This window comes from Athalia rosae, chromosome 5 (assembly GCF_917208135.1).
Source record: "Athalia rosae chromosome 5, iyAthRosa1.1, whole genome shotgun sequence".
NCBI lineage: Eukaryota > Metazoa > Arthropoda > Insecta > Hymenoptera > Athaliidae > Athalia > Athalia rosae.
Window position 1 is genome coordinate 1,449,232 of NC_064030.1, and position 27,020 is coordinate 1,476,251.

The 27,020-nt window shown below is 43.9% G+C and overlaps 3 protein-coding genes and 1 long non-coding RNA gene across 7 annotated transcripts; 3 read left to right on the forward strand and 1 right to left on the reverse strand.

Annotated features, from left to right (window-relative positions):
* The first annotated feature begins 629 nt into the window (after positions 1-629).
* Positions 630-5,605, forward strand: LOC105691311 (protein O-mannosyl-transferase Tmtc3-like). Its single transcript, XM_012409711.3, has 12 exons — positions 630-1,237; positions 1,638-1,774; positions 1,850-1,931; positions 2,023-2,122; positions 2,219-2,334; positions 2,550-2,722; positions 2,811-3,066; positions 3,168-3,316; positions 3,378-3,981; positions 4,058-4,240; positions 4,299-4,583; positions 4,649-5,605. Exons 1-12 carry the CDS (start codon positions 1,046-1,048, stop codon positions 5,366-5,368), a joined length of 2,997 nt encoding a protein of 998 aa, XP_012265134.2. The 5' UTR covers positions 630-1,045; the 3' UTR covers positions 5,369-5,605.
* A 4,676-nt stretch (positions 5,606-10,281) lies between these two features.
* Positions 10,282-22,887, reverse strand: LOC125501131. Its single transcript, XR_007278651.1, has 4 exons — positions 22,755-22,887; positions 22,264-22,359; positions 21,131-21,226; positions 10,282-11,069 (listed from the first exon to the last, which is right to left on the reverse strand). It is a non-coding gene; the product is annotated as an uncharacterized LOC125501131 (long non-coding RNA).
* On the forward strand, positions 11,367-16,065 carry LOC105691243 (LIRP). Of its 3 annotated transcripts, none has more exons than XM_012409586.3 (3): positions 11,367-11,669; positions 14,865-15,081; positions 15,712-16,065. In XM_012409586.3, the coding sequence occupies exons 2-3, from the start codon at positions 14,865-14,867 to the stop codon at positions 15,897-15,899; spliced, it is 405 nt and encodes a 134-aa protein (XP_012265009.1). In that variant the 5' UTR covers positions 11,367-11,669; the 3' UTR covers positions 15,900-16,065. The 3 variants fall into 3 exon arrangements, with proteins under 3 accessions (XP_012265009.1, XP_012265008.1, XP_048512137.1); XM_012409585.3 differs by lacking the exon at positions 11,367-11,669 and adding an exon at positions 12,269-13,332; XM_048656180.1 differs by lacking the exon at positions 11,367-11,669 and adding an exon at positions 14,515-14,800.
* Positions 21,882-27,012, forward strand: LOC105691240 (glutamate receptor ionotropic, delta-1). 2 transcript variants are annotated; one of them, XM_048656175.1, is made up of 9 exons: positions 21,882-22,116; positions 22,799-22,926; positions 23,732-23,908; positions 23,987-24,213; positions 24,681-24,790; positions 24,999-25,192; positions 25,305-25,416; positions 26,216-26,400; positions 26,504-26,827. In XM_048656175.1, the coding sequence occupies exons 1-9, from the start codon at positions 22,020-22,022 to the stop codon at positions 26,684-26,686; spliced, it is 1,413 nt and encodes a 470-aa protein (XP_048512132.1). In that variant the 5' UTR covers positions 21,882-22,019; the 3' UTR covers positions 26,687-26,827. The 2 variants fall into 2 exon arrangements, with proteins under 2 accessions (XP_048512132.1, XP_012265004.2); XM_012409581.3 differs by having other exon boundaries at positions 21,884-22,116; positions 26,216-26,405; positions 26,504-27,012.
* Positions 27,013-27,020: the final 8 nt, after the last annotated feature.

Genomic DNA, 27,020 nt, shown 5'->3' on the forward strand with positions numbered 1-27,020 from the left:
CCGCAATTTATGCAAGTTAAGTTGCTGCAAGTCAGGCGTACCGAGTGACCAGTTTCCACATATTATCCTTGTATATTTTACTGAAATAAAAAATAGGTAGAGTTCTGAGTATATGCGATTTGTGCTTTTTTTTTACAAAAAATCTTACACTGCATGAATTAAAGCATATGCATTGATCTTGTTTTCATAGTGTCTGGTGCAACAATTTGGAACGCATTGTGTGTTGCTGGTTGCCTATATCCCGATATAATAGGGGTTTCGATTTCATGAATTTTTGATATTGAGTAAAAGGTATTCGGAAAAAAGATATACAAAAATTAATCTCGTGTATATTTGAATACAAGGACTTTGAAAGATAGATGATTAATTTCGTACAAGTTATCAAAATCCTGTTTTGGATTATTCGTAAATTGATCATCTACATTGCATTAGCTCAAATACTGGCAATATACTCAACCAGTAATACAGGAACATTGATATTTTATGTAATACCATATATTGGTAATGGTAATTGGTAAATGATGGATGATCGACAGCCGGTAATTGTTGCTAAAAAAGAGCGGCAGAGGAAAGAAGAAAACATAAATCCGAGGAGAATCAAGGCGCAGAAGCACGGCTCGAGAAAGCCGATTTGTCTGCTACGTCCACTACTGGTTGACAGCTAGTGTAAAGACCGAGAGTCGGTCGAAGGTGTAACCCCTTGGTTTTCCTAAATAATTCAATATTCTGTGTGAACAATATGCAAGGGATGAGTCGTTGGATAGAAATGCGGTGCGCCGAGTGGACAACGGTGTTAGTTTCTAATGAAATAGGGTTTTGATGGAATTATGCACAGCTGTAAAGGTTCCGAACAAAGCTGCCTTGTCTCTTCGAACTCGGAGTAGACATGAAATTCGACGGCAACGTTTCGATTCTAAGCGAAGACATTGTGCTCCGACAAGCGGTTAAAATAAGTCAACAACGTACTAGCCAGCAACAGGGAATTATCTCCTCGGTTGTTCAATAAGATCTAAAGTTACATACACCTCAAATAAATGTGTACGTGATGGGAGTGCCTGCGCGCGGGGTTCTCGCGGCAATGGTCGCCATAGCCGCGTTCACCGTTTACCTAAACAGCTTGAGTTGCGGTTTCGTATTTGACGATATATCGGCGATAAAGGACAACCGTGATCTTCGGCCCCATACGCCCCTCAAAAATGTTTTCTACAACGATTTCTGGGGCACTCCGATGCACAAGGTACGCCGGAATTGACGTATCCGTTCGCAGTAAAGCTGTTTCGTCATTCAGTGCAGAGCAAGGGAACGATACCCCCCTCCTCCCCAAACGAACCCTCGTTATGTACGACCCTGCGTATTGATCCAGACTCCTTTTCATTCCATCATGCCCTATGTGCTTGCCACATTCGCCACATGCGCTCCATTTAATTCCCTCCTCTCTTTCTGCCTTTCTAGTCAAACTATTTTCCACTTTAAATCCTTCTGTTACAGCTTTGTATCATCAGCATTATGTGCATACCCCACTTATTGATTGCTCATGTTAATAATTTCCTGAATACTCCATAACTGGTGGGAAGTTTGTTTGCAGAAGTTCACCTACCAAACTTGATTTTCTTCCAAATCTGATGTATGTTTTTTAGGAGCAGTCCCACAAGTCTTACAGACCCCTATGTGTCCTGACTTTTCGATGGAATTATTTAATACACCAACTGGATCCCATGGGATATCATCTACTCAACGTTTTACTGCATGTTGGAGTATGCCTTTTGTATTTCAGGTCTGTAGCTCTCAGAAAAGTAGTGATAGTGATTCCCATCAGCTATTTCCTTCCATGGATTCTATTTCATTTCAGAATGTGCTTAATGTTTTTGCCGGACCTGGCGAGCTTTGTATCTGCGCTTCTATTTGCTGTACATCCAATACACACAGAAGCAGTGAGTAAAGCACATGCTGGATGTAGAATATTATTACAGGTGATTTCTCAACATGATCACAATGTTGAATGATGATTGATATGTTCTGCAGGTGACTGGAGTTGTTGGCAGAGCAGAAACTCTGTCCTCCCTGTTCTATTTGGCTGCTTTCTTAACTTACACAAAAAGTTGTAAAAGCAAAAAATCAACAAGTAAGTCTAGCCAGTTGAAAGCTAATGAAAGTTCTATAAATGTCTGTGTGTATTGCACAAATCTATTCTGTTTCTGGAAAATATTATACTCTTCAGGGTGGAGGTCGCTGATACTGTCAATGTTATTTGTACTTACTGCAATGTTATGTAAGGAACAAGGCATAACAGCTACAGCAGTTTGTGTCCTGTATGAGATTTTTGTTGTTCAAAAGGTAAGTGAAACTTTTGAGCATTTCACCTCTCTCTTGTTCCACAATGTTCGTCCACTTTTGATCATTGCTAGAATTATCCATCTTACTCTAGCAACAAGTTGTAATCACATTCCCAAACCACATACAGGATCTACTACTTTCCTAAATGTATCTCATAAATGTAGCTGTTTCAAACCTACTATGTCATTGTAATCATTTAAATTTTTCATATGAAGGTGAGAGCCTTGGACATCATCCTCACAATAAGATCTGCACTTGGAGGTAAAAAGATATCTCCATCATGGTCCGGTGAAGGCACAAAAAGGCTGACAGCCCTCACTATCGTTACATTTTGCCTCCTGATCCTAAGGCTGCAAATCATGGGCTCTAAATTACCAGTTTTTACAAGGTGAGAACTACCTGACAATAAAGTAAACTGTTCTTTAATTTTACAAGACTACTGCGTTCATTCCAGTTCAATGAAAACCTGTTTACAGATTTGACAATCCAGCTTCAGTTGCACCATCACCTGTTAGGCAATTTACCTATAATTATTTAGCCTCTGTGAATTTGAGGCTTCTCTTTTTGCCCATTGATCTGTGCTGTGACTGGACAATGGGGACAATACCTTTAATAGATACTCTGACAGATCCGAGAAATTTAGCAACGATAGCCAGCCATACAGCCCTGACAGGACTCTTAGCTACCGCCATCCTGACCCGCAGTAGACAGACCTCGGTTGTTCTAATAATGGTGAGATATTAAGACTTCTTCCTGTAATTGTTTTCTCAGTGTGAGAATTCATCACGAAAAGTGAAGTAAGAATTTATTGTGATGCTTGATTGGATTCACAGAGCCTAGCTATGATGATCCTTCCGTTTTTACCGGCATCAAACCTTTTCTTTCCTGTCGGGTTCGTGATTGCTGAAAGAGTTCTCTATGCACCATCCATGGGCTTCTGCATGCTCATAGGCTATGGTTGGAGTATTCTTTCAGGAAAAAGGTGAGTCACATCAAGTGATTAATGATTTGTGCAAATCGTCCATCCCGATTTCCGATTACAGGTATAAAAGAGTCTCTCTTTTCCTACTGTCCACACTTCTAATCGCGCACGCGGCCAAGACCTACGTACGAAATTACGATTGGCTTGACGAATACTCGATATTCATGTCTGGGCTCAAGGTGAATAACCGAAATGCCAAGCTGTTTAACAACGTTGGGCATGCCCTTGAGAGTCAGGGTCGATTCAAAGAAGCCTTAAACTTCTTCAACATGGCTGTCAATGTCCAGGGGGACGATATCGGGGCTCACATTAACGTTGGAAGGACATACAATCACCTGAAAATGTTTAAGGAAGCCGAAGACGCGTACTTGAAAGCTAAGTCCTTACTGCCGAAAGCGAAACCTGGGGAATCATACCAAGCTAGAATAGCTCCGAATCATCTAAATGTTTTCGTCAACCTGGCAAATCTGATCGCGAAAAATGCAACGAGATTAGAGGAGGCAGATTTGCTTTACAGACAGGCGATCAGCATGCGAGCGGATTACACGCAAGCATATATAAACCGAGGAGATGTTTTGATAAAGTTGAACCGCACCAAAGAAGCTCAAGAAGTTTACGAAAGGGCACTCTTTTACGACAGTAATAATCCCGACATTTATTACAACGTGAGTGATACTCAATCGATCGTCGATAATTTCATACCTGGTAGAACCTGATTTTTTAAATTTGCTTGAATTTCAGCTCGGCGTTGTCTTCCTGGAACAAGGCAAAGCATCCCAAGCTTTGGCCTACTTAGATAAAGCTTTGGAATTCGACCCAGAACATGAACAGGCTCTGTTGAACTCTGCGATTCTACTTCAGGAATTGGGGCGTGCGGAATTACGGAAAGTTGCCAGAGAACGCCTCCTAAAATTACTGAGAAAGGTAAACTTGTATTCTAAACTTTGACTTAATTGATTTCACATCGAACCCTCTGACCCAGGATTCGAACAACGAGCGTGTACACTTCAATTTGGGCATGCTGGCCATGGACGATAGAGATAGCGCGGACGCTGAGCGATGGTTTCGTAACGCAGTGGCTTTAAAAGAAGATTTTCGCTCGGCTCTTTTTAACTTGGCACTATTGCTGGCGGACGAACAGCGCCCCTTAGAGGCAGCTCCTTTCCTGAACCAGCTGGTCAGGTTCCACCCAGACCATGTGAAGGGCTTGATACTCCTCGGTGACATTTACATCAACAACATAAAGGATCTCGACGCAGCCGAAAATGTAATTATCTCTTGTTACATGCTTCTAAAACATAAAAGATATGTTTTCTAACGATTATTTTTCAGTGCTATCGAAGGATTCTGCAACTTGACCCTGCAAACATTCAAGGCTTACACAACCTTTGCGTAGTCATGGTAGAACGTGGTAAATTGGGCCTCGCAGCTCAGTGCTTGGAACGTGTAGCAGCTCTGGCGCCACAACAAGACTACGTTCATCGTCACCTAGCGATAGTCAGATCTCGCATAAACCGTACGCCTCCCGATCAGCTGGACACGGAGGTATTCGACGAGTCATTTTGGAATGGAAATAAACGAGAGAACACCAACTTCAACGGGGATTCAATGGCCGGAGAATTCCTGGGAAATCCCGAAACAGTGTTTCTCAATCACGCGTCCGCAGTTCACAACTACTTGAACACTGACCCCGCAGGAATCGGGTCAGACCCAATAAACAACCGTATGATGCATCTAAAAGGACCGCCAAAATCAAGAATGGTGAAAAGCGCAGCGAAAGATGGAAAAACTTACGGTCAAGTAGCAGTTGACGGACAGCCCGTAACCGAGGTTCCGCACATCGCCGAACCTGCTGGGGATGGAGTTTTAGATGAGCTCTTATGTACGGATGTTAGGGAACTGGAAATAAATCAAAAATTAGGTTCGAAGTTGATGGCAGGGGATGACGGGGAGCCAGCTGTGAAAGCGGACCAATTTAATCAGAGTACGACTATCACAGGTAACAAACATGGAGGGAAAATTCAAGAAAGCAAGGAAAGCCCAATTGCATAGCGACAAGTTCCAATGGATGCCGAATACTGATATGTAAAACTGTTACACCATACGCCAGGAGTATAGGCGGTGGATTAGTGCTAAAGCATATAGTGCTAAAGTGTGAATATACATACATTGAAAGAAGAAAAAAAATACAAAAAAAAATGAAATAAAATAAACAGAGTATTGTTTTATATGCTGTATAAATAGGACATTTTATAAAATATATTTAAAAGTATGCCTTTTATTATTGAACACCTACTTTAGAACTTATTTTATCCCCTCCACGATTTGACGAGTGATCCAAAAATAATCACGACAAAGTCAGAGTGAAACATGAATTAAATTATTCGAGAATGATAAGCTCAACATTTCTCGCACTAGGAGAACTCATAACAGGTTGTAAGGGGAGAACGGCTCTACAATTATACATATCGATTTGAAATTTAAGCTACCGTGCCTGTGTCGTAGTTATTTCTCGATTCTTTTTGTTGAAAATAAATTGATTTTTCATCAATCGATCGGTGGCTTGACGGAGTATGGATTTTCTTGTAAAGCGTGTAATTCGGATGCATTTATTGAGGCATACCAGATGAATTCAGCCGACCACGCATGATTCGGTTCCTTTTGTGGATTCTTTCGCACTCACAACCCCATTAAACCGCGATACGGCGGAGCAGCTGCTCCATTGACAGAATAATTAAAACGCGACTGAAGTCTCGAAAGAAAAATATTCAAAATAATTAATTCAGACCTGTACCATTCAATCTGAACAGTCAAGAACTTTTATTTCTTGACTAATAAGCAACAAGTCTACCGCAACTTCAACACGATCGTTTCCCACTACTATTACGAGGTGTTTACGCCGTGCAAACGTTATATCAAATTAAAAAGTGATATGTTATCAAGAATTAATAAACAATTTTTCATATTACTATATACCAATGTATCGTATTGTTCAGTTATTTGAATATAAAGATACGTATATGAACGGAAATCCCGATAGGATGTTATGGAGCCGGAGATTCGTCGGTGGTCCTTGTCACCTCATCAACCCTTAGTACCCCTTACCATGCCTATATTATTTAGAATATTCGCGTATGACGTATGATACAAAAGTAAATGAAAATTCCGACGTAAATGATAAATGAGGTTTCAGGAAAAAATATAATCGCGTAAAATACGTAAATCTATACTGATTCTTATAACTGGTCATTCGCATTGGAGTAACTATATGAGAAGGTAAAAGGATCCGCAGTGGTCAAGGGTCATAGCTGTACAAAATACTCGCGGAGGTAATTCTTATACACTGTATAAATTATAATCGCCACAAGATACGAGAGTTCTCGATATTGACCTATAAATTATTGGGCCATGCAAAATAAAAGTAACGAACAGCATAAGCGGCGCGTGGATAGAAAATCGTGCCGCGTGGCCTATGATTAACGATCTCTGCAGAATAGATTCAAATGATCTGCGGTATCAGGATTTCATACGATGGAGTATGATCAAATGGATTCAGGCACTCGCTACACGTGGAAATTCTTCGTCAAATCATGCCAGCCCTGATCAAAACTTACACATGCAGCGATCGCAGATGACTTTTCCCTCCCGCAATATCGAGGTCAGGATGTTTTCGTTGTTGTCTTCACTACAAGACCACTGCTGCAGCTTGCTATTACTGCACTGACTCACACAGAGACGTGAATTGAGCTCACAATTACACCCGGGACATATGATACTTCAACATTGCAGATGCGATGCTGTGCGCAGTTTGCTATAGTTGTAATAGGGAGATGAAACAATGTCCGTGGTAATCAGACAACCAATTGGTTGAATAATTATTTGGTAGTCCTGTACCGTTTTATGGCCCCCTTTTTTTTTTAAGGGAGAGCAACAGCAGTTAAATGCTACATTTCTAACCCACTTTCTGATGGTTGAGACCACAGGCTTAGGCTACCTACACATGAGGCATTCCACGTCAAAACGAAGACGTCTCAACTTGCTGGTCTCCGAATTGCCTTCAAAATTTTTATGGACAAAGTTTTTCTAAACCAGAACCCACGCACGAAAGCATCTTTTGATCAGAGCTCTCATCTTTGAATCATGCATTTTTGTACAATCAGGATATTCGCAAAAACGAAAATTTTGACATTTGTTTTCTGAACGACAGTCTGTTCTCTGGGAGAAAAATTATGAATCAGTTTGAGACGAACTTTTCCAGAATGAAACCATTGTTTTTATCAAGTTTTCTACGGTATTCTCACATATTTGGGTATCCAGATCTATAATTATTCTAGAATTAATCGAGTTATCGTCAATTTTTCACTTTTTGAAGCAGTAAAATGAAAATATCTCGATGGGAAAAAATCGTAGCTCAATTTTCTCAACGGATTCGTGTTTCTGGGGTCAAAATACACAAGAAAAGTGCCATACGATCAATTTTAAAAAATAAAAATTTTTGCCCAAAATTTGAGATTTTTCCAAGGGGTACCCCTTACGATTTTTTCAATTTTTGGCCAAAAATTTTTATTTTTCAAAATTGATTGTATGGCACTTTTCTTATGTATTTTGACCTCAGGAACACGAATCCGTTGAGAAAATTAAGCTACGATTTTTTCCCTTCGAGATATCCTCAAATTTATGCCAAAAATCGCGAAAAATCGCGAAAAAATGGGGATAACTCGGTCATTTTCGAAGATAGATCAATTTTTCTTCCAGATTCGGATTCCTGAGCTCAAATTACATTTAAATAGATTAAAAAGTCAATTTTTTATTTTTGACCCCAAAAAGCTGAAAATTGGCGATAACTCGGTCAATTTTAGAGATAGATCAATTTTTCTTTCAGATTCGGATTCCTGAGGTCAAAATACGTCAGAAAAGTGTAATACAATCAATTTTCAAAGTACTTTACTTTTGGCCCAAAAATCGATTTTTTTTTTGGTTTTTCAAGAGCAATCTCACGTATAATCAGCTCCGAAATCCAAATCTGAAAGCCAAAATCATCTACTCACGCAATCGATCGAGTAATCATCAATTATTCGCCGTTGGGAGCAGAAAAATTGAGACATATCGATTGGTTTTAGTCGTAGACCCACTATGATTTATCGCAATCCATGCATGGGTCAAAATATTCGAATTTCTCAGTCTACGAGGGAGCCTGAGTTCAGCTGGTGTCAGGTAGCCACGGTCGTGGGGGTTTGTTGTGGGGCGTCACCTCTGCTCAGCCCCCAAGGTGACGTCTCACAACAAAGCGCTACGCTGCTGGCTACCTGACTCCAGCAAAGCTCGGGCTTGCTGGTAAATTGAGGAATTCAAATATTTCGACCCATGCATGGATTGCGATAAATCAAAGTTGGTCTGCAACTAAAACCAATCGATATGTCTCAATTTTTCTGCTCCAAAATGCGAAAAATTGGTGATAACTCGATCAATTTCATGAATAGATTGATTAAGCTTCCAGATTCGGATTCCTGAGATCGGAATACACAAGATTATCATCGAAACCTCAGTGAAAAAGAAAGGTTGATTTGTTGACTCCAAATTCAACTATTTTTGTTACAGGGGTTCAGGTCAGGTCAAACAAAATAATTGCGTCGATTATCGTGAGTTCGAAAATAAAGAAACAAATTGTTGGTCACTCTATTATCATGTACAATAACGTGATGCACAGAAAAAATTTTTTTTTTTTTTTTTCTTGAGGTACACTTGATGCCTCTGATTCTAAACTGGGCGCCTGTGCTTTAACATGGGTAACATAGGACAGAATATATTACTCTGGGTATACTCCGAGATATATAACTACTGGATTTCCTCATACATATTTACTTTCTTAAACGGTTTGCAGTTTCATAGGATTCGCAGATACACCGCAAAGGGATGCCGCCGATCAGGTGGATCAAAGGGTTAATTTATGAGGTGTGAACAAGATCTTATCAGGAGTTGACAGATCGTTTGACACCTGCTGAAAATCTCAGCAGGGCATGTCTCAGTAAAAAATCTCACACCTCAACACCTATTAGAAAGTAATGATTTCTGTTTGACGTTCTGGACGTGCCGGCGATCATAATGCCTGACGCACGTGTGAAAATGTATGCGCAAGGAACCAACGTATGTTTCCCTCCGAATGGTGAGCTGCAACTCGCTACCTATGCAGCGGGTGCAGGCATTGGGGTCATGAATTTCGCGTTCCTTTCTGGTAGCGAGAAAACTTGGCGAGATGTAAGGCGGTACGCCACGAAGCGGTAGGCATACGAACAAGATCGAGAGCGCTCGAGCGCAGCGCGCTAAAATATGAAATCTCGAGCTACGTAACCCGCCATCTCGGTAACGAATGATCGGAATTTGATGATGGAATTGAAATTTTCAAAACGTATTTTTGTGGGCATGGATTTTGTTCAATAATTTTAGCTTATGGATATTATGGTGGGCGTTAATAAGTGCTATGACCATGATCTCTGAGACCCCTCGAGACGTCGAGAAAGTTTCCTCAAGTTCGAAAAATTCTTAATTAAAAAGTAGCCCGTCTGACCTGGGAAGCCCCTACTTTGATTCTGGTCTTGAAATTTTCGTTTTTGTAAGTCTCACGAATTTACAGAAATACATGATTCGAACATGGGAGCTCTGATAAAAAAAATTCTTCTGGGTGTAGGTTCTGATTTGGAAAAACTATGTTTAAAATAATTTCGAAGGCAATCGGAGATCAGCAGGTTGAGACATCTTCGTTTCGACGTGGAATGCCCCGTATACTCAAAGAATATTCTAACGAGAAGATATGATTCAGTAGACCGCTTTAAACCTACACCACTGGTTCAAAACGACCCTAGAAATGAGGCTTTTAACGGCTTTTCCTCCCCTTGAAGGCACACGGGACCCTCGAATGTAAAACGAGACACGCCCTCGATGAAGGGATTAGGAGTACAGTGAAAGGATGCTAAAATTCTCCTTCTCTTTATGGTCAGTTAAATTGATGTTATGACGCGAATATACCTATAAATATCAATACACAAATTAGACCTCGCTCGCAAACGTGATATACAAAATTTCATTCACAATGACCGCGTATACTATATTTCGATTGTTCGGAAAATCCCACCGTCACAGATGAGGGATGAATTGGCAATAAATTATACGAGTTGGCGAATCCCCGATTAGCGGAAACTTCGCACTATTCGAACGAACGCATGCACTGTCGCATACGACGTCAATTGGCGGTCACGTGATTCAGGGGTCACTCTCTCCCCTAAGATTCAGGGATATGGTAAATTCCATCGTTAAAATGAGCGGCTATATTTAGATCGCGCCGCTCCGAGGGAGAAGGGCAGGTAGATGGCCCCAAAAGGAATATAAGAAGGGCCCGGGAAATTCCGATTTCCGAAAGCGCGGCAGAGGGCATCGTGAGAAGAAAATAAGAAGAAAAGGAAGAACAAATGGAATACCGAATATCGCTTATATCGTACATACACATACCGTATACGTTGAACGGAGGACGCTCTCTCAGGGGGGGTTAAAAATAACCCGGATAATATTCCCCGCTGCATTCGTAGCGACGTTATCGTTCTATCTATAGACCTTCCAGCCCCCAAATAAAATGGGGGGTCGGATCGCCTTTTTCGTTCTTCTCTTCGTTTTACATCGCGCACCGATCAACAACTGTCGAAGCTGCTCCGGTCGTGCAGCTTTGCTCAGCTTCGTAAACGGGGGAGCCCACTTGTCCCGCCTTCGAACAAATTAACGTCAATTCCATATAATTAATCAGCGCAGATATTGAATAGTCGATTTTGTGTAACTATGAGGTAACAATATCTCGTAGGTAGACATAATATTGAATCTATGTTGGAACGACGCAGACGACAGAACGCTCACATTCACGCGATGTATAATAATCAGCTACGCGTGCAATACCCGCTTCGCAACCCCTTAAACTAACTGACGTGTTCTCAAGCAACGGGTGTACTGAACACGTCCAAATCTTTCAACGTTAGTTAACAATGCGTTCTCCTTATAAAGGACCACGTACGCCGTCACCTACATCACAAGTTCCTTGCTCATCCTACGGTGAATGTCAACTGGCCATCCCCCAATTCCCGATAAGCTCACAGCGCATAGATATACCTGCAGTAATACACCGCTGGTGTATGCCGGGAAGGACTCGTTGTTAGTTCATCTGTGAAATATCGAGAACGTATTCGTATAAGCTGCCAGGGTGTGCTGCGGGTACCTCCACTCGAGTATATCGCGAAAGATCCCTGATCTCCCGTCATTGAAATCACCGCAATTTACACCGGCGGCAACACGACTTTTACTTCATCAAGCAACGGTAAGTACCGTACGCCGTACCGTGCGCTCCATACATTTATTGACCAATAGTTTTTACTTCCCCGTTACCTCGGAGACTTCGTTCGGGCTTACGCCGTATCTTGATAAAATTGAAAAGCAAAATATAGCGAAATTAGCGAATAATAAACGCAACGAGAGGGAAAAACCAGATCGAAATACAACTCGATGGAATACAAAGAGCTGATATCGATATTGCCTTCCGCGATTGAAACGGATCACCTCTCCCATGGTGATCCGATCCACGACAAGAGACGAGTCCAACGCCCGGACTGTGGGAATGGATAGTTTTTTATCGAGCAAAACGTGAGCCTCGACTTTCGCGAACTATGCCCAGGCACGCCCGTAGAGGTGTGCGATGCAGAAGAGACTTTTCCGTTGGGGTCCGCGGATGATCCGGTCCCCTACTCTTTGTGCAGCGGACTCCGTACGGGGGTCCGGATCAGGGTCCAACCACCTTGTCTGTGGGGCCGTCTGCCCGTCTCCTCATCCGCCTGGATGCATCTTCGTAGATTTGTCCGTCCGTCGGTTGGTGGGTTTGTCGTTTGGGTCGGGTGATCGCGCGCGCTATTTCTGCGAGGAGGAACCGTGCAGAGCGCGAGCGAGCTGATGTGGTGCAGCAGGCGCTCTCCGCTCGTAGTCGGTGAGCAACCTGCAACCCGGCGCCTTCTAACATCAGTTGGGGCACCGTCGACGGACGTCGTCGCGACGCTCAACGGAAGAATAATCCCGAGGACTTGGACTTCCAGTAGAAATTTTAGAACCGAGACGAGGAAAACGACGACGACGACGACGACGACGACGTCGGCGAGGACGAAGACGTATAGCCGCAACATTCGCGTTACCCTCGCGTTTTCACCGTCGCCATCGTCATCGCCGACTTTGCTTCCAGGACTATACGAGGAGGACGAGCGGAATTGGGAGAATATCCGCGCGCGTTCCGCGAAGATTCCGCTCTGCGATCCCCCCGCGCGGAGAGTGAGGCCGGACAGTCATAGGGGTTGTGCACGTGCGGCACAACCGCGTAATCGGGAGGCTGCACAGTATTCGTTGGGGCGTTAAAATGATCTGCACGCGATCGGCCTGCACCGTCCGAAGAGGCAACAGCGACTATTAGCGATCGGATTCGATTGATTCTGAAGATAATAGACATTTGATAGTGATAAAATTACACGACGTAGAGAATTACATGTACATATATTTTTTATTCTGACTTTTCGAATTGCGGCGAGGTGCGGGGAATGACGTGTAGCATCGTGAATGGAATTTACAAGCAAAACTGTCAGGACTGTGTCGGACAATTGCGTCCGAGTTCCGCGTTGTTATAATTATTCGCACTGCGACTCGTGCGCGGATATGCAGATTTTATAAATTATCGAAAACGAGAAGAGTTTATTACCCCACTGGACGAAAGTGCTCCGATACTTTTTGTAAAATAGTATGGTTGGCGTATACTAAGCTTTGAAATACCATGTATATGCAATTGACATTCGCGATAGTCGTATAAGTGTAAAAAGTATTCCATTATCTGTGACCAAAAATTGGCAACGCGACCAATTATTCAAGTGCTCAACTGTGATATTTCAAGTGATATAAATAATAGTGAATGTTATACCTCGTGGACCCCGTCTCTTTAACGATACTAAGTGAGTATCAAATTTTTAGCCCAAGGCCGATCCGTAATCCCGAATCAGGGAACCACCGCGAGGGTCCCCGTAAAACAAAGGAATTTCCGGCTATCCTCTTTTTACCTTTTCTTATTCCGCCATCGCTTTGTCTACAACTTCTCTCCGCTCCTTTTCTCTAGGGCTCGAATTCCAATAAAAGTAAAAACAGAACACCGGAGAGAGAGAGAGAAAAAAAGAAATAAACAAATGGTGAAGAAAGAGGCGGGGGAGGAGAATCAGGACGAAAAGCGGCGACGAGAAGGATAAAGTAGACGCTGAACTAGTAATTCTCATTCGAAATATTCCACGACGCTATTTTTAGACCGTTAGATTCACCCGCGACAACGAATTCAACGAATAGCTTCATTGCAACAGATTTGCGCTCGCGGTCTCCAATTGAACTGAAAGTTGCATAGGTAACACCAAACGGTAGCTTATCCCGCTGCTCGCTGCCCCTTGACTCTCGGAGGCTGTCAGGTATTCCAAATAGAAAATGACCGTGTCCCGTACGAAAGTTGCGATCACGTAGCGTCGAACCCCGAAGAAGAAGAGGAGGAGGCGCCGATCGTCGTAAGAATTCTCTCATCGCGAATAAAAGGCGTCGCGTCTCAGAGCGGGATTGCACCGATCGCGTTATTATAACTCTCCATACGGAATCCCGACGCGTCGAACAAAGGTCGCCCTCGTTTGACCAAACAAACAAAGGAGGAGGCATCCGATGATTCCACGCGTGCAAAGATTCCGCATAATATCGCGCCCGTGGGAACTACCTGGGAAAAATTCGAAGTAAAGGACCCGGTTGTACGGTGTGACCGTTACACCGCCACTCCTTCGCATCGGTCACGAATAAAGGATAAGGTCTTCCGACTCGGAGAAACGCGATTTTACGGTCGACGATTGATCTTTAACGAAGTTACGCACTCTCGGTACAATCGGCAAACTGCGACAACTCGACCGTAATTATTAGCGGCGTAATTACGCGGTTGAGATTCTTCACTTTTCCCCGGTAATATATCATATTGTCCGGTTTATTCAACGGCGCGAGTAGGACGAGCGAGACGCGCTCGAGGTGTACAGCTATTGAGATTACGGCATAACGCGGGGATAGGGATGGGGGGGGGGGGGAGAAGTTTTTTTTTTCTAGCTGAGGATGACACGGAATTTAATGCAGTGCGGAAACTGCATCGCACGTAGTGCTCGTAGAGTCGCATCATACACGGTTCGCCGAGTGTCGTCGCCCTGCGTCTTGCACTTAATCGAAAATAATTCAAACTCGTTACATAACGGGGTTACCAAAGACAAAGTCTCTGCTATTGACTCTCGTTAAGCCATTACGGAACGAAAAAATGTGAAATGGACACAATTTCATCACCGTGCCGCCGCCGAGCTCCTATGACCGCCTGCAATCGAGCTCCACATCCGGAGCCGGTCGAACCCATCGGAGATCGTAAAAATTCCAATTCCAACGGCGACCGATCGCCTCTTCAAATGTTCTCTCTTTCTGCTTTCAGATGTCCACAAATTGGTTGAACGTTGTCCTGGCTCTACTGCTGGCTGTGGCATTGGCAGTACCGCATTTATCTCGCGCTCAATCCGACATATTCCGTTTCGGCGAGAAAAGACAGTCACAGAATACCCAGAATAAGTACTGCGGCAAGAATCTATCCAATGCTCTCCAGCTGCTCTGCAACGGGGTCTACGCCCAGATGTTCAAAAAGGGTGGGCAAGGTCAGTCCTCGACGAGTGTTCGCCAGAATCCTTTGACCGGATGCAGGAAAATCGCGGCTTCGTAATATCGCGCGACTCATTGACTCGTTTGCAAAGCAACGGATGAGATGAGATATCTTTCGGCGTTGTAGCATATTGGAGTTCGTTTGCATGCGAACGCGACACCCGACGTAAAGTTCAACGTGCGCGGGCGACGCGGACGCTCGGATAAAGTGAGACCGTAAACAGTCTAGTCTGTTTTCTCGGGAGTCCGCGACCAATGACATTGAGTACCGTTAACGCGCGTCTATAAATATGCACTCGCGATGTACGGCACCGGCCACCGTGACGTTCTGCACTCCGCAATCGTCCGGGTGCCGCTGCCGCTGCAGATGCCGGGGGTGTCGCGATTCGACGGAGAGGGACTCAACACGTGGGTCTCCGCGGTCCCCGCTATCGTCGCCATTACTTGACCTATTTCATCCTCCGACAATAGCTCTCATCTAAATCTACAGCGATTGCGATTATAAAGTAGCGTAACGCGAGTCGCAATTAAACCAACCCCGAACAACGATTTGCGTCGTACGAAGTTGCGTCCGATCAATTCTCGGCGGTCTGCTTTCCGATGATTTTCATCTTTGTACTTTGCAGAAATGGAGATGGACGACTACCCTTACGGATACGACGACTCGTACCCTTTCAGAACGAGGGCCAGTGCGAACGCGATGATGGGACGTTTCGGGGGTGGACGTTTCCGACGACAATCTCGCGGCGTCCACGACGAGTGCTGCGTAAAACCATGCTCGGTCAGTGAGCTTACGAGCTACTGCGGCCGTTAATGCACACCAGATCCATCGAAGCGCGGCACATGACACACGGCACATGGCACATTGAGCGAATGACGTGCCGCATACACCGTATACACGCATAAAAGACACACGCGCGCCCACCCCTGTTTCGATTATCATCATTATATAAAAAAAATAAAGGAAAAATCACTAAATATCACCATCGTTCATGTTGATTCGCATACCGACCCTCCACGCTCCTCAGAATATTTCGAAAATCATTTTTCCTTGCCGTAAATAGCTTGGAATCCTGGATTAAAGCGGTTCCCACTTCCGCGAACTGCGTTATCCGAATTGAATTACGATGAACTTTCGATTACGCGACATACCCCATGACCGGCTCCGACTCAATTATTCAGCGTGGAGATTGCAAGTTGCAATCTTCGGTTGAAAGTATAATCGTCCGCCTTTCTCTACGTGCGATCTCTCGTGCGAACTCGGTGCTGTAATATAAATATACGACAAACTGTGGTTAAATTGAATGATGTCATGATTCACGAGCTGTGATTATACCCGGAATTGCCACACGATCGCCAATAAAAACGAGGAAAAATAAGGATCGAACGCTTTCCGGTTATTATATAAGTCGTGCACATCAGTGTCCTGCAAATGGAGATACAGTCGGTCAATTAACTCCGCATGCTATCGTATTATTTTCATCGATCGCATAGGTACGAATTGAAGTTTGCATAACTTCGTGAAAACTTCGATGCATGAATTCCGAAAGCGAGTGGTTAGCTCGACTGAGAAATTGTGAAAACAAAATAGGGATATGAAGAAACGTGGATTTCATTCAATCTGCGACAAAAGCCGTAAACGTAATTGATAACGCAGAAACTGCAATGGAAGAAGCGCAGCAAACCTGCATAATTTCCGAAGATGAAAAACTGCACCACCTGCAGCGGAGTGCCAAGAAATTGAGTTACACTTTCAGCACGCAGCCGCTGGAAATTGACCTGAAAAAATTACTGGTACGTCATCTCGGTGTACGTGAGTCACCGTAAAATTACCGATCGGGTGTCGATCGGTGATTACTGTAGTTTTGCGGAGGTTGTTCGATTTTTATCGCTGCCCGAGTCGATGACAAGTAAATGCCATACAACTTTTGTCAATCATATCGTATCACTCGCGATAAGAATTCTCTGCGGTTGAGAATTGTTTTTTCAGTTTCGTTTGTCCAGCGATCGATGTGCGGACTACCCTTCGCTTTTATTACCCACCCCATGTACAAATGTGCATGTCGCGGGCAATTAATCGATAAAAAATGAGGCGCCGATCAATGATTCCGACCATACCACCAGACGCCTACCAGGGTATCAAAAATTTCACTCGCCAATTATACTTGAGGGGGTGAGATCGGGCCGTACGTTGAAAAATTTGTACAACGCCGAAGATAATTTTCGTCGCGAATCCATCGATCGCTCCACGTGTCACGACGTGTGCGATTCGCGATTGGCATCGTTCGTCTCCCGTTTTCTCTAGACACGGTGTATATGATTCGCGACGTGTTTCAAGTACGGGCGTCCAGAGCACGTGGGCAGAATTCTAAGTAGTCCTTGACCGAAACAATCTAATCCCTAATGCGGAGCATTAGCTAGTCAGCTCCAATCTGATGTTCATTACATTTCCGTACTAATCTGCCACTGGTACGCTTCCTACTTGCTCTCCCGGGAGTCGCGGTCTCTCAAGATATTACTACTGCATACATTTGCCGGGTATGCATTTTCGTTTACGAGTGCATGCGCACCGAGCTGTTGAATGACCTTTTTTTTTCAAATTATTATCTAGAGGCTTCCCTGTAGCCGAAGATTACAAATGATCGGAAATTATAACGGTTCGTTACCGTATCTTCCTCACCCTCTCAGACGCAGGTAACGGGAAGGACCGAGCTGGACGAAATAACGGAAGTCAGATTGAAAGTGTTCACGGGGCAGGCGGGTCTTCATCGATTGTCGGATTACACGCCACGATTGACCACTTTGACTCTGGACGGTAGCTGCATCGCCTCTCTTCGCGATCTGGGCTCCGGTCTGAACTCCCTCGCCACTCTGAGCGTCGCTAGGTAATCCATCGGATCGACTGAATATTTTAAAACAGGATTCACGGACGATCTCGGTAGCTTTTGACGCTTTTACCTACGAATATCCGAATCGGGCGGTGAACCCGTCCTAAGCGGGGGGTTCGCCTGATACAATAGCTCTGGTATTCGGGACTGCATCGGTCAGCCGGGGCTCCGATTACAGGTGATACACGAGAACCGAGTTAGAACATCGTTGAGTAAACACAGAATTGCTCCGATAAGCGGTTAATGCCAGTGGATTCGTCGAGATACAGAAACAGCGTGGAACAGACTACGCGAATAACGAAACATCTATAATCTCTTCCTTACTCGTGCACCTGACTTTCTTCTCGGAGCTAAGAATTTCTCATACTGATTGTGAAACAAAACCGGTTGCTTTCTTATTTTATTCCACAGGTGCAACGTCAAGCATTTGGACGGTGTGTGGGGTTTCAGAAACCTCAGGGACCTGAACGTTCGCGACAATTTTATTTCCGATCCTTCGCCGTGTTCGGGTGTTCGTGGATTGGCGAAACTCGATCTGACCAGTAACCGAATAATGGGACTTTCGTATTTCGCGTTTTTGCGATCTTGTCGCCAACTGAGGGAACTCCGCTTGGCCGCCAATGATATCACGGATTACAAAAACGAGATCAGGGTTCGTCACCGTGATCTCTTCTACTGTTTTGCTCTCCACTACATCAGTCTTCCTCCCTCCAGAGGCTACTTCCGCAGGTGAGAATCCTCGACGGTGAACGATTACTCGGAGACCCTCTGGAACCGGATGTATCCGCTGTCGCTGCGGCGGAGGAGGGGTAAAAATCCTGTACACTGCGCGAACGGCGGTCCTCCGGGAAAACTTCACTATTAATTCCGATCATCTCTGAGTCTCAAAGTTCGTTCCCATTCAGGTATGACGACGACGAAAGCTCGGAAGAGGGAAACGCCGTGCCTCAATCGATCGAAGATCGAGACGATCCGGACGAAGCGGTAGGCGCCTTCAATTTCTAGTCAGAGATAATGTCGTTCGTTCGAATGCCCCATGTGCAGATATTTGCAAATCGAAACAATCCTTCCAGCGACTGACGCGCGGAAACTACACGGATGACGAAAATGAGAACGATCAGATCGAAAGCCGTCATTCACCTGCCGTTGGCGAGCCGGACGTCGTATTCCCGAATACCGGTGGTAATATACATTTGATTTCCAATCCTTTTCCGACGAGCGTAAAAAACGTACAGCGATTTATCGAGGATCTTTGACACGCTCGTCACGTGTGTGTGTGTGTGTAGAGATCATTAATTATACACGCATACATCGGACAATGGCAAAAAGCGAGTGAAAAAAACTATCGGGTTTGTATCCTTGAGACGCAAGTTGTGCAAAAAATATTCCTTTCGAATACTGGCAAGAGTGAATTGATTGCCGCCGATTGATGTTCCCGCGCTAATTTGATGTTCTAAAAAAAAAAAAAAAAAAACCTGTTGCAAGATTGTTGCGAATGATCCTCGCTCGCGATAATTGCGACGTCGAGCATCTGGAATTTCTGGATCGCGAGCGAAGAAGGTATCCGCATCTCGCGGAGAGTTCTCGTCGTTCCCCGTATAGTTGACAATTAACTCGAGAAAATAACTCAATTGCGTTGAACGTACAATGTCGGCAGATAAAAGCTTCGCTGCTCACGAGACACCGCTGGGCAAGTTATTATCCGGTCACGTAATTTGTGGGAACTTGGCAGTATCTTTGCGAGCACGCGATTTGACAAAAGCTCCGACGTCGCAGCATCCCATCCCGCAGGTTCGTCGATGTAATTTCTAAAATTGAGTAGCTCGCGGGCAGCCGCATCGTTTCAACTTGCGTCGACGACGCAGGCTTCGTGATGAAAGCCATTCTATTTGTTTATTTGGAATTATATCGTCATCAATTGTTGTTTCTTTTTTTCTTTTTTTCTTTTTTTTTGTTGATCAGTTACTCCTTTCATTCTAGTCGCGAAATTAGACCGATTATTAGGAGACTCGTTTTTGGCATAGCGACCTATTTTTGCCCAATGACTAGACTAGACTAGAGTTAAAAAGCAATCAATCTTCATCTCGCAGGTTCCCCGCTATTTCTGCTTTCTCATTTCTGTCGCTTATAATATTCCGCAAAAAAACTAACAACCTTTGCTAGAGATCGCGTGATCCATTCTGGAATCAGTTGCATATTTGTCTAGCTGAATGGAATTTTTAAAACAAATAATCATCGTCATCTATGGCTATCATTATGCACTTTGGCAATTTCTAATGATTTTGCTCTTGACTTTTCCCTCGCAGACAAAAAGCCGAACAATCCCTGGAACTGATCTAGAAAATCTGCAAGATCCGCCGGAGAATATCGGAATTTAGACCGTGAAAGATCCAAATGATCGTCGAGGGCAATGCTTTGACAGCCGAACACCGCGCACGTGTTTTAATTTTTTCCAGTATCAGACGAGGTGGATACGGTTATTCGTCGAGGTCGATTATTTATTGGAAAGGAAATTCCACCGTACGCGCGTATCGGCTGTAAACGCCTCGCCGTACCCTCGGAGAATTGAAACGCAAACTCGCGAGCAGCCTTTGAGATGAGAAAAAAATTAAGCGAAACAAAAATAATAAATTATATTTATATGTACACGCGGAGGCGGGGGTTAATCGATAAGCCTGCGAACTCGCGCTTATACTGCACCGCACGGTTATCCGTTAGAAACGTACTTTGGAAGTAACTTCTCACGGTTTCGCGAAGATTAAGCTGCGACGTACAGTTGACGAGGCTATTCGCATTGGCAGAGAAAAATCTAATCTTATCGGCGCTCCGGGGCTGATGTTACGTAATCGAATAGAGGGCAGATCAATGTTATTGTTGTGGTGGACCTCGCGTGGATATCTAGGGCATCCGTAACATCGAACACAGCTTTTACAATCCGACAGAGAATAAGAATCGAGACGGCGCTACGACGATGGCTACTTCAAGGAGCGCGAAACGCAGCCCGATTCTCCGCATTATACATCCGATGAATCTAGGTTGTTAATACCACGACCGCAGGCAGCAGCAGACATTCTCTGCCAGACGACGGGAAGAGCTGCGTGAAGGGGATTAAAACTAGGTCGGGTCAAAACAATGTATTGTGTTCTAGTTCTCTTACCCTGCATCTGTCGCACTTTTATGGTCCCCATCGCACGCACCCGTCAGCTGTCGGATTTCACCGCTGGACCATAGCCGAGAAATCGACGCGATTCGTCTGCAAAGAATAAAGTTTACCGACGTAGAACTTTTACCCTTGTTACGTATTCCAATCGCGCATTGCACGAGATGGAAATTGATATTACGACCCAGGTAGCCCGCGAGAAAAGATGTCCATATCGATCGCAGCTCCGTGTAGCATATAAGTCGAAGCATAACGCGATGAAAAATTGTAAAAAATAAAAATGCAGTACACTGTTTGAAAAATTATCAATCAATCGTCACGTTCAATTGCAATTACGAAGGACATTGCGACCCCTGCATTCGGATCTAAGGGAAGACTTCTTTCATCCCCGCAGGACACATATCCTATCCTTGCAAGATTCAACGACGCCGTTTCGGCTAATGATATTTTTCGTTCAATGATTATTTGGCTAATCAGGAATTCGGATAAAAATATATAGCAAATTTTCCACCCTTGGAATGAAACGATGTCCTTCCACGAGTTTAACGTCTGCGCGCCTGCGCTTCGTATATTTTACCTGGGGTGCTTCTTCCACACCTACGATTGTCACGCGTGACACCATGTTGCGCGACTTTTCTATGTACCTACACATATATTATGCAAACAGATATACGTACATTTCATATGAAAAGTATGAAAACATAGGCATTGGTATTGATTTCGGTTAAGGTTAGATACGGGTCAGCTTCACTCACCCTTTTACCTGGCCAGTCATCCGTAGTCGTCCGGTCAGTTGGACGTAAGAGTCAGTCAGTCATTCAGCCGGGCAGTTGACGACCAGCGGACATCTTGATCGGTTTTTCAAAATGTAGAATACCACCTAATAATGGGGGGGACTAAATTTTTTATCGCTATATTCTGCCTCACCCTCGCCAATGCCATCGAAACTGCGATCAACACCGATCTCTACGTCGGCCCGAAAGGTACAAAAAACCATTCAACACTATTAATAATTTGATAATTTCAATCGCGCGATCGTCACAACCACCGGGACAGAGTGAAAAATCAAATGTTGGATAAATTTCAATCAATTTCGTCGGACCAGGCTCTTATAAAATAGCTGTGCATACCTATATGGTAGATCGTATGGAAGCGGTCCGTTAATGCCCGTGACGATGTTGTATCGGAACGACTCCTGTGTAGAGCGGGTCGATCAACGGGAATGACTGTAATCAGGAGCGATTGCCGAAAATTGTGATTACAGCGTTGCTCGGGCGTGTTGTTCGTAATTATCCATGTACAGGTATACCTGTTTGCATACTGTCGCAACCTTTGAGAAACACACACGCTATTCTTCGGGTTCTTATTAATTAAGCAGTCCAGCAACAGGTATACAATTTACGCTTTACGATCGACCCAGCTCGTGGCAATTATAATTGATCACGGGGTACCCCCTTATAAGAGCTCGGCTTGTATCAATATTCCATTTTTTTTAAAAACCTTTATCGATTTTATCGAGCGGATCGAATCGTGCCCAAGTATAGCCAGATGGGCGACCGATATAAGTATGCAGGCAGGCAGGTATATAGGTATGCGGTGTATACGAATACTTATATCATACCTATACGCTTCAGTTTCGTGTATGCGAATAATTGGACGTTACAGATGATGTGGAGTTCATCAACCCGGACGAATCTGATGCGAAACCAAGTGGCCCCGCATCGGAGGCTGTCGACATGATTGGGGTCGATGACAATGAGGTGCCATCGGAACTGGTGATAACGACCCTGCAGGCAAATATAATCTTATTAAATATTATCTAGCCTTGAAAAACTTTCCTGGCTGGCTGCAATTGTAGGTCCCCGTATAGTACGTAGTATTGCGGTAGTACGTGCTCCCCGGTGCTCGTGTTATAATTGTAGGTACGTTCGTATTATTATGTTGTGTCGTCTACGCCGGGCTGCGGCTGATTTACTTAATGTCGCAATGAGACGCGTTACAGAGGTGAAAGATATTCGATAACAAAGCAGACCGAACACATCTTCGACGATACATCGGAAAGGAGAAGTTACGGCGATGGCCCGCCCGCAGCACCCACCCGCGTGGTAAAGTTCGGTAAACGGATCCGTGCCGTCTTTCTTTGAATATTTATCCTTTGTTCTCTCCCGTTGTCAGCTGTGATCCCGTCATCTCATCCGAGCGACCTCCAAACCGCGACGTGTGCCGTTCGCCAACTCTGCGGATCATCACGTGCACGTGTCTCCTCGGCGGTCATTGATACCGTATATATAAATAAAAACGATGATCATAATAGCGACGATAATGATGGTTGCGATAGTAATAATAATAATTAGTATTACAATCTACTAGAGGAAGACGAAAAATGGCGAACGCGTTTTGCACGCTCTGCTCGAGTTCAGACCTCGGACCAGAAAAGACCGTTACGCGTTATTTTGCGGTACTTGCGAGGTATCCGGTTACTTCGATGGATAAATATATACCTATGTCACAATTTAGGTTCTCTGATACACGTCGGTTCAATTCGAGTCACAAGCGGCGTCAGCTTGCCATTCCAACGATCTTGCTCATTTTTCTCAGAACATGCCCTTTTCTGGAACTGAGATGCGCAACGGAACTTTGGTGGGCACCGGGTACGCCTTCTACATCTTCGAGCTGATACGCAGCAAGATGAATTTCACCTACAAAATCGTTTTACCTCCGCAAAGCATTCTAGGGGATAACAGCAGAGGGATTATCGGACAACTCGTGCGAAAGGTATCTGCAAATGTTGGGAAAAACTTGAAAAAATACATCCTGGATGAACCGTATGATGAATGTGAAACGATTTCGCAGGAAGTCGATATGGCGGTCGCTTTTATTCCAGTTTTACCGGAACTTCGTAAGAACATTCATTACAGCACTGCTCTAGCAGAGGTTGAATGGACCATCCTGATGAAAAGACCTGGAGAATCTGCTTCCGGCTCCGGCCTCTTTGCTCCGTTCGACACCAACGTTTGGATCCTTATCGTGGTATCGGTAATTGCGGTTGGGCCGATAATGTTCTTCCTCATTTTCATCAGGTACGTTTATATATAGATTCACTTGGTAATGTTACAGATGTCTATGAGCTTCAGAATTAACGCCTGTGGCTCGCGAAGACGTAAATAAACGTTCGTTTTCTGTAATCGTCCTTTTGTGTACATACGTATAGTTCCGATAATTCTATTTATAGTTTGAATATGTCCCAAACTCATTACGGACAAATTCATACGTGAGATTATATTGGAATTTATGTGTCTTGTTTTTGTTATTGCACTTGGTGCGCGAGTGTTATTTAAAAGTATCGATTTGGTCAGCAGCTGATAGGACCGTTTGAAAGTTTCGAGATAACGCGATTGAGATACCGCACGATGGATCACGTAATAACTTCCGTCACTGTAAAATTGACGAATAATTATTCACGAGTCTTGAAGTTTATTTTATGGTGCATTCGGAGCAAAAAAGAAAAGAAAAAAAAATTAGTATGAGAATTCTGACTTCCAACCAGGTCTTTTCTCTGCAAAGAAGGCGAGCCCCGAAAATATTCGTTGGAAACTTGCATGTGGTTCGTTTATGGCGCTCTTCTCAAGCAAGGATCAACTCTGTCTCCAGTTACAGGTCAGCTTCTAACATATTATGAACTTGAATCATTCGCAGAATCCTTTGCCCACTAATGGATGATCTGAATTATTGTTTGCGACGTTATAACTTGCTCCTGAACTACGTTTTCGTGTATACACTGTGACGCGGTGTACGTAGGTATACCGATATCCGTGCTGATCCTTCGTGATTATCAGCCATAAGGAGGATGTTTGTACAATTTCAGACTCGGCGAGATTATTATTCGCGACATGGTGGATATTTATAACGATACTGACGTCTTTTTACACGGCAAATTTAACAGCCTTTTTAACCCTGTCGCAATTCACCTTACCAATAAATTCAGCGAGCGATCTGGCTAATAAAAATCAAAAATGGATCGCTACCAGAGGCGACGCTGTAGACCGCATCGTAAATCAGGTGAGTCTTCGTATGCGTCAGATGTGAAAAAATGAGGTTGTCTGCAGGGTTTATTTATTCTTGGAAATTCAAGAACCTTATTATATTATTATTAATATCATCGTAATCGTAGAAAGACAACGAAGAACTCTCCATGCTTAGACGCTCCGTGGAAAGAGGATATGGAGAATTTATGAACTTTGCTAACGAAGACCCCAAGTTTGTTCTTGAATATATTCAATCAGGTAAGTGGGGTGCCGAGAAAGTTTTTAAGAAATTAAACCCGTGTCACTGATCTTATGTCCTTCCTTTAAATCGCTTAATTATTTCTCATGTGTCGCGGCCTCGCAGATAATCGAGAACACCCCGACCCAAACACGTGTCCAAGTTTCAAAGAGTTCAAAGATCAGATAGAATTGAAGCCGCTCCAATGACTGCTGTCAGAAGTAGTTAACAATAACGAAATGTGTGATCCACTTGGGTCGATCACCGTCGAATGATTCATTGAATGAATATTTCAGCGCCGGCCCAAAAGACTATTGAAATATAAATTCTGCATCGCGTTTTTGGAAGACGTATAACTTGCTCGATCAGAGATGACAAAAAAACCAAAAAATAAAAAGAAAAAGAGATTCTTATTTCAAGAACATACTAGATCTGGACGTTGATCAACCGGATTGTAAAATTTTTACCCCGCAATCGAACGTTGAGACGACGTGCGGGTAACAAACCACAAACTCGTGTATCAGTTACGCATCTGCAGCTCTCGAATCGGTCAGCCGAGAATCGCCGCATGAAATCTATTTATACTTATCAATAAATAATATACGAACCGTAGAACTGCATACGTAATTATACAGCTCGTGGAGTCAAGTTCGAAATCTTTCTGCCGTGATACAGCGACGAGCAATCGATGCGGTCAACTTTGGCTTGTGTACCGCGCTCCGACTCGGCCTGAGATTAGTCTATAATCAATGAGCATAAATATTAATGACTGCTTATTATTGTTAATGACGCTCCAGTTTGACCTGATGATTTCTCAAGACAGAATGTACCTGCGCGAAAGACCCCTGGTTACGGAGCTCCTATTTAACGACTACATGAATAAAACCCGAGCAGGAGTACCGGAGGCTAGTCGATGCACCTTCGTCATCATGCCTGGAAATATCATGACTAAGAGCCAAGCGTTCGCATTCCGTCATGACAGCACCTTCCACCGTAGCTTCGATGTAAGGTACAAGAGTTATTCCAGATTAGCTGCAAACCGCTGCGTTTTTACCCATTAAATTATATCAATAGTAACAACGGTGATAAATTTATTCTTTGGAACAGTTTGCTGTCTTTGGTCGAGGCTGGTATAATAAAATTCATAACGTCGGAGCACCTTCCCGGTACGGAAATTTGCCCTCTGAATTTAGGATCGAAAGAACGTCAGCTCAGAAATACAGATCTGACGATGACTTACAAAGGAATTGCTTTGGGCTTCACGGTTGCAGCATTGGCTTTCATAGGTGAGACGTTATATCGCCGATGGCTGAAGCGAAAAAAGCCGGCCGACGATCCGCATCTGCCGGTCTATAAAATGGACGGGGGTAAGACTCTTCAGAGAAGTCCACCCCCGCGTTATCAGAATATCAATGCCCAAGATTACTCTAAGAAGCAATTCATAAACGGTCGCGATTACTACATTGTTAGAGAAAAGGACGGCGAAAAAAGACTCGTCCCTATACGAACTCCTTCTGCTTTTCTATTCCAATACACCGCGTAATAAAGTTTGTCATTATAGATTATTCCCTGTAACGTTTTGTGTATTTTCAAATAAAATGAGTTTTGGCAACAAATCAACGGT

What these genes read in the sequence shown, in the direction of transcription:
- LOC105691240 (XM_012409581.3), top strand. Translation starts at nt 22,020, where the DNA reads ATGGGGGGGACTAAATTTTTTATCGCTATATTCTGCCTCACCCTCGCC. An exon ending in TGGTGATAACGACCCTGCAG is followed by an intron (nt 22,927 to 23,731) that starts GCAAATATAATC and finishes CATTTTTCTCAG; the next exon opens with AACATGCCCTTTTCTGGAAC. An exon ending in TCGGACAACTCGTGCGAAAG is followed by an intron (nt 23,909 to 23,986) that starts GTATCTGCAAAT and finishes ACGATTTCGCAG; the next exon opens with GAAGTCGATATGGCGGTCGC.
- LOC105691243 (XM_012409586.3), top strand. Translation starts at nt 14,865, where the DNA reads ATGTCCACAAATTGGTTGAACGTTGTCCTGGCTCTACTGCTGGCTGTG. An exon ending in GTTCAAAAAGGGTGGGCAAG is followed by an intron (nt 15,082 to 15,711) that starts GTCAGTCCTCGA and finishes TGTACTTTGCAG; the next exon opens with AAATGGAGATGGACGACTAC.
- LOC105691311 (XM_012409711.3), top strand. Translation starts at nt 1,046, where the DNA reads ATGGGAGTGCCTGCGCGCGGGGTTCTCGCGGCAATGGTCGCCATAGCC. An exon ending in AAATTACCAGTTTTTACAAG is followed by an intron (nt 2,723 to 2,810) that starts GTGAGAACTACC and finishes ACCTGTTTACAG; the next exon opens with ATTTGACAATCCAGCTTCAG. An exon ending in ATCTCGACGCAGCCGAAAAT is followed by an intron (nt 4,584 to 4,648) that starts GTAATTATCTCT and finishes ATTATTTTTCAG; the next exon opens with TGCTATCGAAGGATTCTGCA.